At 41.5% G+C, this 12,023-nt stretch overlaps 1 protein-coding gene across 1 annotated transcript; it reads right to left on the reverse strand.

Annotated features, from left to right (window-relative positions):
• Positions 1-894: 894 nt before the first annotated feature.
• On the reverse strand, positions 895-1,864 carry LOC110914530. Its single transcript, XM_022159320.1, has 2 exons — positions 1,070-1,864; positions 895-999 (listed from the first exon to the last, which is right to left on the reverse strand). The coding sequence occupies exons 1-2, from the start codon at positions 1,862-1,864 to the stop codon at positions 895-897; spliced, it is 900 nt and encodes a 299-aa protein (XP_022015012.1).
• Positions 1,865-12,023: the final 10,159 nt, after the last annotated feature.

Genomic DNA, 12,023 nt, shown 5'->3' on the forward strand with positions numbered 1-12,023 from the left:
TTCTCGTCTTCTCGAGTTTGGGATTCGATTAGGCATCGCGAAGAGCCAGTAAATTGGTGTAGTATTGTGTGGTTTAGTCAATGCATCCCGCGTCATGCTTTCTTAATGTGGCTGATCATGAAGCGAAAACTGCTTACTCAAGATAAAATATTGAGCTGGGATTTTTCGCGAAGAAAGAACATGAACATGATGTGTTGTTTACTATGTTACGCGAACCATGATTCTCATCATCACTTGTTTTTTGAATGTAAGTTTTCGGCCCAAGTGTGGAGTATGGTTAGAACTAAAGTTGGCATGGATCTAGTTCAGCCGAAGTGGGAAGAAGTTGTCAAATGGTTGCGTGAGCGTGACAAGTCAAAAGCAGTTAACGACTATGTTGCGAGACTGTTAGTGGCGGCTAGTGCTTATTTCATTTGGCAGGAGCGTAATGCTAGGATTTTTAAGAATCAATTGCGGCCTCCGGAAGCTATAAGTGAACTAATTACTCAACAAGTGCGGTATAAACTAATGGGAGCGAAGCTGAAAGATTGTGCCAATGTTCGAAGGTTGCTAGGGAATTGGGAGATAAAGAGCGCCGATATGCAGGACGATGGCAGCTGATTAGAGGACAGTAGTTGTGTTTGTTTCGCTAGATAGTGATAGTCTAGTGGTTTTGTTTGTGGTTTAGCTCTCTTTGAGTTGTTTTTTTTGGGTAAAGGGTTACCCCGGTGAATCTATTAAAACAATCCCAAATAAGTACAAGTAGTGAGGAAGAGTTCCACACTAGTTCATATACAGGACATGCCCCATATATGTTAGCCAAGCAAAACAAAACAACTATGACACCCCGTAACCTAGCCTACTAAACATCATGATCTAGTAGACAAAACAATGGAAAAGAACAAAACAAAATCCTCAACCGCCATCATCAAAAATAAAGCTGCCACAAACCGGCAACCCCTTCAAACGAACCAAATGACGCCTATCCATTTGAGAATTTTGTAGAAGAGGTGCTTGCCCCTGCTTTCGAAGAGAACGGATGAGTACCCGATGTCATAAAAGCACTAGTTTCATTGTAGACTTCTTCGACCTCCTCTTCATCTGAATCCTGCCTGTCACTCGACTTTTCCTCCTTCTTCTCTAAACGGCCCACAGTACTACCTCCCTGATCACCATCATCATCCCTAAGCGCATCAAAAGGGTTTGACGTTGCTACCTGAGTGTTCACCGGCTTCTTCACTGACGAGATTGGTTTAGGGTTTACAACCGGTCTGTACACTACCTTAGGCTTCTGATTCTTAATATGCAGACCCTGGTTAGTAGCTTTCTTCTTCTTTGCACCAACAACCTGAAAGTCATCAATCTTCTTCCCAGGATCCCCACTCGAAACAACCTGAGCCCTTTTTGGGCACGAGTTATCATCATGACCAAACACGCAGCAAGAAGAGCACCTTAACGGCTCCCAATCATATTCAATTTTAACCTCCTCCATTGAGTGACCCTTACCTTCTAAAGACGGGATTGCGACCATAACACTTCTCTTTAACTCAGCCCCGGCTTGAATTTCAATGAGAGCTCTAGCATAACTGCTTCTTCCCCATGACTCAGCACACATTGTAGTAGTGTACGAATCAAGCAACTTAGGCACCCCTATCTTAGAAGCAAGCAAACTAAGACCGTCCTCAGTATAAGCTGCTAACGGCACTTCATGCATCTTAACCCAAACTGGAATAGCTTTTATATCCTCTTTTTCCAACTTAATGGATGCCGACCACTCTTTCAAGATAATAGGAACGTTTCTGATCATCCAAGGCCCATCCTCTAACATCTGGTTCATCCCTTCTTTAGTCTTGAACTTAAAGAAAAAGAACCCATTCGCATTCATCATAAGTCTAGTCAAACCATATTTCACCCAGTTGTTCTTTGCAAAGAAATCCACCACAGGAAATGCCAAACGTTTACCCAAACGTTTACCCAGGAAATGCTCTTTGAGTTGTTTGTTTCATGGTTTTGCTTTCATAGGGCATGTCCTATGATTGAACTAGTGTAGGCCCTCTACACTACTTGTTTTTTATGTTTGTGAATATATAAAATCACCGGGGTAACCCTTTATCCAAAAAAAAAACTTATCTTTAAGCTTGATAAAAAGGTTTTATTTTGTTCGGTTGTATATGCAGCGAATTATTATGTCAAACGAAGAGAGTTATGGCATCAATTATCGTTACATAAGGCTCTAGTAGGTGATAAGTCTTGGATAATCATGGGTGATTTTAATTCGGCTATTAATTTAGAAGATCAATCTATGGGTTCGTCATCTATTTCGATTGGCATGAGAGAATTTCAAGATTGTGATTCGGATATTGAGGTGTTCGATATTAATAGATCGGGTTGTCATTTTACGTGGACTCAAAAGCCAAAAAATGGTGTTGGTGTGCTAAAGAAAATTGATAGAGTTATGGGTAATAATTCGTTTGTGTCTGAATTTCCAAACTCGTTTGCTTTGTTTCATCCTTATAGACTTTCAGATCATTGCCCGTGTTTGTTAAATATTCCTACCCCCGGTAAGCCGAAACCTAGATCGTTTAAATTTGCTAATTTCTTGGTCTTTAAACCGGGTTTCCAGGAGCGTGTTAAGCGTGTTTGGGATACCCATGTCGATGGGATTCTTCAGTTTCAAGTGGTGAAAAAACTCAGGTTGTTAAAGTCGCCTCTTCGGGGCTTATTATTTCAACAAGGGAATTTGCACAAGAAAGTTGAAACCACTCGTCGGGATTTGGATTCGATTCAGCTTGAGATTGATATTAACCCGATGAATGCGGAACTTCGATTACAGGAAGCTAAACTTTCAGCTGATCTTCAGGTCGCCTGTTTAGATGAGGAACGGTTCTTGAAGCAGAAATCAAAGGCGGAATGGTTATGTGCCAGTGATGCTAATACAAAGTTTTTCCATGCTTCGCTGAAGACTAGGAACCACATGACCCGTATTGAGGCTATTTCTAACTCTCAAGGAGTTTTATTTCAGGGTGAAGAGGTCCCGAAGGTTTTAGTCCATCACTATGAGAATTTTCTTGGTCTGGAAGAAAACATGACTATGCAGCCTACTCATGATCTTTTTGATAAAAGGATTCGTAATGAAGATGCTAATCATATGGCTCGCCTGGTTACTAGCGAAGAGGTAAAATTGGCGATGTTTTCAATTGGTAACGATAAAGCTCCGGGCCCGGATGGTTACACGGCTGCGTTTTATAAGCATGCTTGGCAGATTATTGGCCCGGATGTGTTGAAGGCTGTCATTGACTTTTTCAGCTCTGGTAAGCTTCTTAGGGAGCTTAATAACACGTTAATTGTTCTTATTCCGAAGAAGCCTACTCCGTCGTCTGTCACGGATTATCGTCCTATTCCATGTTGTAATGTTTTTTACAAGTGCATTAGTAAAATCATTGCGGACCGTATAAAGAATTATCTAAATCAGGTTGTTAGTATTAACCAATCCGCTTTCGTTCCTGGAAGGAAAATTTCAGATAATATCTTGCTTACGCAGGAATTGATGCATAATTATCATAGGAACATTGGTCCTCCAAGATGTGCTTTTAAAGTCAACATCCAGAAAGCTTATGATACTGTTGACTGTAGGTTTCTCAAGCATGTTCTTATTGGTTTTGGCTTTCATTCGAAAATGATAGATTGGATTATGATGTGTGTCTCCACTCCTACCTATTCGATTTGTGTTAATGGGGAAATTCATGGTTATTTCAAGGGGAAGCGTGGCTTAAGACAGGGTGATCCGTTATCCCCTTATTTATTCACGCTTGCTATGGAAATTTTGACATGCATCTTGCATCGGGCTACTCAGTTGGATTCTTCTTTTAGATTCCATAACAAGTGTGAAAAGCAAAAGATTATAAATCTCTGTTTTGCAGACGGTCTATTTTTATTTGCTCGTGGTGATGTTCGGTCGGCTCAATGTATTATGGAATCTCTTTCTCGGTTTTCTAGCATGTCAGGTTTGGTCCCTAGCATCCAGAAAAGTACAGCTTTCTTTTGCAATGTCTCTTCGCATGTCAAAGATGCGATATTGGATATCCTGCCGTTTGAGGAGGGTCGGTTGCCTGTCAAGTACTTAGGGGTACCCCTTATCTCAACGAGGCTTCGAGTTAAAGATTGTAGTGTGCTTCTTGAAATATTGAATCAAAGGATTATGAACTGGAAAAACAAGTTGTTATCATTTGCGGGCAGGTTACAGTTATCTTATCGGTCTTGTCGTCTATGCACATATACTGGGCTTCGGCATTTATTTTACCTGCTCGGGTTGTTAATGAGCTAGAGGCGAAAATGAGGAATTTCTTATGGGCTCAGGAGGGTTCTTTTTTTTTTTGGTAAAGGGTTACCCCGGTGATTTTATATATTCACAAACCATAAAGCACAAGTAGAGAGGAAAAACCCTCACTAGAGGGAAAGCGAAAGTTTCATGGAAAGCTATTTGTGTGCCTAAATATGAAGGGGGTCTTGGGATTTGTCGGGTCGGAGATGTTAATAAGGCCCTCATGGTTTCTCATATATGGAGTATTCTTAAGCAGAGAGATTCTTTGTGGGTGCAACGGATTCATTCTTATCGCCTTAGAGATCGAAACTTCTGGAACTGCAAGGAAACGACTACATGCAGCTGGAGTTGGAGGAAAATCCTCCAACTGCGACTGCTGGTTAAGGAGCATATATGGTCTTCGTTGGGAGCTGGCACTACTATATCAGCCTGGTACGACTCGTGGTGCCATCTTGGACCCTTTTCAACTCTTTTATCGCCTAGGGTTATCACTAATGCAGGCTTTCGGCTGGATGCTATGGTTGCGGATGTTTATAGAGGTGATTCTTGGGCATGGCCGGCTATTTGGAGGGATTTGTTTCCGGTTCTTAATCAGCTATATCACCTGCGGCCGGATCAAAACAAGCGAGATCGTTTGCTTTGGAAGGATGGAGATAACTTGCTGGATCATTCGTCCTCTACGGTTTGGGATACCCTTCGGATTAGGGAACAGGAAGTTACTTGGGTTTTTATTGTTTGGTTTCCGCAATGCATTCCTAGGCACGCTTTTTTGGTTTGGCTTATAATGCGACGGAAACTTTTGACACAAGATAAAATCTTAAAGTGGGACTTATCTAGGAGGAAGAACATGAATATGATGTGCTGTCTCTTATGTTATGCAGATGTCGATTCTCATGACCATCTCTTTTTTGAATGTAAGTTCTCATCACAGGTGTGGAAGTCGGTTCGTGATAAGGCTGATATGGGTGATGTTGATCCTAAATGGTCTTCGATTGTCAACTGGTTGATGACGAGAAGTCGCTCGAAGACGGCATCTAATTACGTGGCTCGTCTGCTTCTAGGTGCAACAGCTTACATAATTTGGCAAGAACGTAACGCTAGGCTCTTTAAAAATCAAACTCGGCCACCGGAGGCAATATGTGAAGTAATCCTAAAGATAGTTTGATACAAACTGATGGGCGTGAAGTTCAAACCATGTGCGAATGTTAAGTGTTTGCTTGGGAAATGGGGGATTGACGAAGACGTAATGAACGACCATGGAGGCTGATTAAAGCATGTTTGTGTCTTTTCTTTGTTTCTAGATGGTTGTCTAGTCGTTTTGTATTTGGTGCTTGTTGAGTTGTTTTGGTTTACGCTCTTGAGGCATGTCTCTTGAGTGAACTAGTGAGGATGTCCCCTCTCTACTTGTTTTTTGTGTTTGTGAATATATAAAATCACCGGGGTAACCCTTTACCCAAAAAAGATTATCGTGAGATGAACAAGCTTACCATCAAGAATCGATATCCCCTACCTCGCATTGATGATCTCTTTGACCAGTTACAGGGTGCTACTTGCTTCTCGAAGATCGACCTTCGTTCTGGGTATCATCAACTATGTGTGCATGAAGAGGATATTCCCAAGACAACATTCCGCACTCGATATGGGCATTATGAGTTCACAGTCATGCCATTCGGTTTGACCAATGCTCCTGCTGTATTCATGGACTTAATGAATAGGGTCTGCAAGCCTTATTTAGATAATTTTAAACCCTAGTTCTCTCTCTCTCTAATGGAGAAAATCGACCCTCTTGCTTCCTTGACCTAAAATTCGTTTTTCTTGATGATTATAGGGATTGTTTTGTGTGATTAGAGTCTCATCAATTCTGATTTACACTTACGATTCAATATAGTCATTCTTTGATTCGTTTTTGTTCAAGATTAGGGTTCGTTTTTCATTTTTTCTACACTTGGCTGCTGCTGGTTGTTTGATTTCGTTGTTAATCTGGACTGGGTATACAAAGAGAGATGGTGTTTGCTGCATTTACAATCTGATTCATCTTTTCTTGATCGATTTTGTACTTGACGGCTGCTAGGGTTTTTCAGGTTTCTTTTGTTTGAAATAGGGTTGGCGGCTAGGGTTTTTCAGGCTTCTCACATAATTGTTGGCCGACATCTCTAAGGGATTAGTTTCATACGTTCGTGATCAGATTAGGGGCTGAAGTAAGGAGTAGACTCTTGAAGTGCGGCAGCCTTGGTTTAGGGTTTCATTGCAGCTTTAAACTAGGGTTTATTCGTATTCAACACACTTCTGATTGCAACACACTTCGTTTTTTCAGCTTGACGGCGGTTAGGGTTCTGATTCGGTGTTTGTCACGGCTGCCTTTTGCTGAATTTCTGTTGACGACGATTAGGGTTTGTCAATATTGTTATGGATGATCTTAATTGTTTTTTTGGGTAAAGGGTTACCCCGGTGAATCTATTAAAATGCAACCCCAAATAAGTACAAGTAGTGAGGATGTGTTCCACACTAATTCATATACAGGACATGCCCTATATATGTAGAACAAATAAAAACCAAAGACCTATATCACCCCATAACCTAGTCTACTATACATCATGACACGACATCTAGTAGACAAAAAACAAAAACACAACCAAAATCTTCAACCGCCATCATCAAATATAAAGAAGCCGCAAAACAACAGCCCCTTCAGACGGAAAGCAGACAGCCTATCCATTCGAGAACTTGGAAGAAGAGGTGCTTGCCCCTGCTTTCGAAGATGAAGAGGAATGATGAATACCCGATGTCATAAATTTACTAGTTTCATTGTAGACTTCCTCAACCACTTCTTCATCCGAATCCTCCCTGTCCCTTGACAGTTTCTTCTCCACTCTACCCACAGTAGTACCTCCCTGATTACCATTATCCTCCTTTAGAAGACGTTGAAACCTGATTCTGAACCGGACTCTTTGAGGACGATTTCGGCTTAGGGTTGACAACTGGCCGGTAAACTACCTTTGGCTTCTGGTTTTTTATATGAAGCCCTTGATTATTTGGTTTCTTCTTTTTGGCTCCTACAACCTGAAAGTCATCCTTTTCCTTCTTTTCAGTATCCCCATTCAAATTTACCTGCGGGTTCTTAGGACAGGAGCTATCCTCATGACCGAAGACACAACAAGAAGAACATCTTAACGGCTCCCAATCATACTCAATTTTAACCTCCACCTTTGAATGACTAAGACCGTCCAAAGAAGGGATTGCTACCGTAACACTCTTCTTTAACTCAACTCCTGCCTGAACTTCAATAAAGGCTCTAGCATAGCTGCTTCTTCCCCAAGATTCGGCAAACATTGTAGCCGTATACGAATCTAACATTATAGGCACCCCAATCTTAGAAGCAAGTAAGCTGAGCCCATCCTCAGTAAATGCCGCTAACGGCACATCATACATCTTGACCCAAACTGGAATCGCTTTTAAGTCCTCTTTTTCCAACTTGATAGAAGCCGACCACTCTTTCAAAATGATTGGAAAGTTTCTAATCATCCACGGTCCATCCTCTAACATTTGATCCATACCTTCTTTCGAAGTGAACTTAAAGAAAAAGAACCCATGAGCATTCATCATAATTCTTGACAATCCATACTTTGCCCAATTGTTCTTTGCATAGAACTCAACAACAGGAAAGGCCAGCCGTTTACCCAGAAAATAACCATACAAGGTGTTCGCATACCTGTCGGTGACTTGTTGAACTGAAGACACTGGAATGACAACGTCAGCTCCTTCAACAACCTCATTCGATTCCATCACCCTAAAGTTTACCTTGACCTTCTCTTTAGAATCCTTCATAACATTTGCAAAGGATAATTGTTCCGCAGAACCAGAACCTGTTTGTTTCCTCTTGTCAGCCGATATAGGTGCACGAAATAGGTCAGATTTTTGCGTAAACTTGCTCGAAAAATCCCAAACATTATCAGCCTTTTCAACCTCCCGTGTTTCCAAACTAATCGGAACTGTTACCTTAGTAAGATCATCGATGATGTTTGAAGAACCACGCTTTGGCTTGAATGTGTTCCCATCAACTTCAATAAACCGTGCAGCAATTTCATCAAAGGATAATCGCGGCTTCCCACGAGGATCCTGTTGATTTCCACCAGAACTGTTAAGTTTATCCATATCCATATTGAAAAACCCTAGTTGCCGTCAACAGAGATTCAGCAAAAAAAGGATTGCCGGCTGGAAAAGGCAGTCGTGACAAACCCTAGCCGAAAACTACAATTGAAGTAGATCAAACCCTAGCCGCCAAGAAGCTGAATTCAACCAAACCCAACCAGAATCCAATCGGAACGAACAAACCAGGCAACTCTCTCCTATAATCAAACAGAAAACAACGACCATGCAACAGAAATCCAATCTAAACAACGACCGCAACCAACAAAAACGAGCAAACCCTAATCTAGTCGGCAATAGAGAACGAAAGAAAACAGAAACCCTAATTTTAAACTCGATCACTACTGGTAACAGAATCTGCACTAGAGATTGGAGAACAATCGCTAATATCAAACATGTTAATCAGAAGATTACGAAGAAGAAACTAGGGTTACATGAGGAACGATAATCGCCAGGCTAGAGAGAGAGAATAGGGTTTTTTGGTTTCGTCCTTTGGTTTTTGGTTTAAGTTCCCGCACAGTTAGATGATCTTAATTGTTCTGGTGGAAACCAACAAGATATTCGTGGGAAGCCGCGATTATCGTTTGAAGAAATTGCTGCACGGTTTCTTGATGTTGATGGGAACACTTTGCAGCCAAAGCGTGGTGTAACGATTGGAACACAAAGTGACTCTAAGTCTTCAAATATCATTGATGATCTCACCAAGGCCACAGTTCCGGTTCGTTTGAAAAAATGGGATGTTGATAAGTCTGACAATTTTTGGGATTACCCTAGCAAGTTTTCGCCAAAATCAGATCTACTTGGTGCATCTTTTTCGGCTGACAACAGGGCTGCTCACGGTAAAGCACGTACTTCGGGAACTGCAAGTCCTGTTTCCTTCGCTCACATTGTAAAGAATACAAAGCAGAAGGTTAAAGTGAATTTTCGGGCGATGGAATCTGCTAAGAAAGTTGATGGGGCTGATGTTGTTATTCCATTGTCGTCGGCTCAACAAGTTACTGATAGGTATGCTAACACTTTGTTTGGATATTTTCTCGGTAAACGGTTGGCATTTCCTGTGGTCGATTACTTTGCAAAAAACAACTGGGCGAAATATGGTCTTTCCCGTCTCACGATGAATGCAAACGGGTTCTTTTTCTTTAAGTTTACTTCTAAGGAAGGGATGAATCAAATGCTAGAGGATGGGCCTTGGTTAATCAGAAGTGTTCCCATAATTTTGAAGGAGTGGTCGCCCTCTATAAAGATGGAAAAAGAGGATATTAATGTGGTTCCAGTTTGGGTCAAGATGCATGATGTGCCGTTAGCGGCATTTACTGAGGATGGGCTTAGCTTGGTTGCCTTTATGATTGGGACACCTAAGATGTTGGATACGTATACTGCCTCGATGTGTGCTGAATCTTGGGGAAGGAGCAGCTATGCTAGAGCGCTTATTGAAGTGCAAGCGGGGGCTGAATTAAAAAAGAGTGTTACTGTTGCTATCCCATCTATGGATGGTAGTGGGTATTCAAAGGTGGAGGTCAAGATTGAATATGATTGGGAGCCTCTTAGGTGCTCCTCTTGTTGTGTATTTGGCCATGATGACAGCTCGTGCCCGAAGAACCCTCAGGTAACTCCAAGTGGGGATGCTGAAAAAAATAATGATGATTTTCAGGTTGTAGCGGGCAAGAAGAAGAAAGTGAACAACCAAGGCATCCATATGAAAAATCAGAAGCCTAAGTTAGTGTACAGGCCAATTGCCAACCCTAAACCAAAATCGTCCTCAAAGAATCCGATGCAGAATCAGGTTTCAACGTCTAACCCGTTTGACATTCTAAAGGATGATACTGGTAATCAGGGAGGTATCACGGTGGGTCGAGTTGAGAAGAAACCGTCGAATGACAGGCAGGAATCAGATGAGGAAGAGGTTGAAGAAGTCTACAATGAAACTAGTGCATTTATGACATCGGGTACTCATCCTTTTTCTTCGAAAGCAGGGGCAAGCACCTCTTCTACCAAGTTCTCTAATGGATAGGCTGTCTGCTTTTCGTCTGAAGGGGCTGCTGTTTTGTGGCCATTTTATTTTTGATGATGGTGGTTGAGACTATGTTTTGTGTTTTTGCATTGTTTTGTCTACTAGATGTCATGACTTGATGTATAGTAGACTAGGTTATGGGGTGTTATAGGTCGTTGGTTTTTGTTATGTTTTACATATATGGGGCATGTCCTGTATATGAACTAGTGTGGAACACATCCTCACTACTTGTACTTAATTGCAGTTGCATTTTTATAGAATCACCGGGGTAACCCTTTACCCAAAAAAAGCCTTATTTAGATAAGTTCATCATCGTTTTTATCGATGATATCTTGGTTTATTCTTAGACGCAAGCTGATCATGAGCAACATCTTCATCTTACTCTGGAACTCCTAAAGAAAGAGCAACTTTTTGCCAAATTCTCCAAGTGTGAATTTTGGCTTAAGGAAGTTCAATTTTTGGGACATGTTGTCAACGAACAAGGTATTCATGTAGATCCCTCCAAGATCAGTGCGATTAAGGATTGGGATACGCCTACTACTCCTACTGAGGTTCGTTCTTTTCTTGGTCTTGCGGGTATTACCGCCGCTTCATCGAGAACTTCTCGAAGATTGCAGTTCCTCTAACTGCTCTAACTCAGAAGAACAAACCCTTTGAATGGGGTTTTAAGCAAGAAGAAGCTTTTCAGACCTTGAAGCAGAAGCTTTGTGATGCACCTATTTTAACTTCGCCTGAGGGCAATGATGATTTTGTCGTTTATTATGATGCATTGAAATTAGGTCTTGGCTGTGTTCTGATGCAAAGGAACAAAGTCATAGCCTACGCATCGAGACAATTGAAGGTGCATGAAAGAAACTACACCAATCATGATCTTGAGTTGGGTGCAGTTGTCTTCGCTCTCAAAATCTGGAGACACTATTTGTACGGCACAAAATGCGTGGTTTTTACTAACCACAAAAGTCTTCAGCATATCTTCAATCAGAAGGAACTCAACATGAGGCAAAGGCGTTGGGTCGAACTCCTAAACGACAATGATTACGAAATTCGCTACCATCCTGGTAAAGCGAATGTCGTGGCTGACGCATTAAGTCGTAAGGAACGTACTATGCTTCATTGTGTTCGTGATCAATCTGCTATTCAAACTCGATCTGATATCCAAGCACGCATTACTCAGGCTCAACATGCTTGTGTTTCACAAGATTTGATGGGTAAGGAATTACCCTAGGACATTAAGCCTGATCTTGTTCTGAAGGAAGATGGATCGTATTATTTCATGGACCGTTTGTGGGTCCCAAGCCTTGATGACCTTCGCACTTTGCTTATGGATGAAGCCCATAAGTCTCGTTATTCTATTCATCCTGGCTCAGATAAGATGTATAAGGATCTTCGTACTCAGTATTGGTGGCCTGGTATGAAGAAAGACATTGCCTTATACGTTTCAAAATGCCTTACTTGTCTCAAGGTTAAGGCTGAACACCAACATCCTTATGGTCTTCTGGAGCAACCAGAGATCCCAGTTTGGAAATGGGAAAACATTGCTATGGATCTCATTACCAAACTCCCGCG

This window comes from Helianthus annuus, chromosome 15, assembly GCF_002127325.2.
Source record: "Helianthus annuus cultivar XRQ/B chromosome 15, HanXRQr2.0-SUNRISE, whole genome shotgun sequence".
NCBI lineage: Eukaryota > Viridiplantae > Streptophyta > Magnoliopsida > Asterales > Asteraceae > Helianthus > Helianthus annuus.

Excerpts from the sequence above, each read along its gene's own strand:
- LOC110914530 (XM_022159320.1), bottom strand. The coding sequence starts at position 1,864 with ATGAATGCGAATGGGTTCTTTTTCTTTAAGTTCAAGACTAAAGAAGGG. Across the intron at positions 1,000-1,069 it reads AGGATTCAGATGAAGAGGAG|GGGCAAGCACCTCTTCTACA; the intron begins GTCGAAGAAGTC and ends CTTCGAAAGCAG.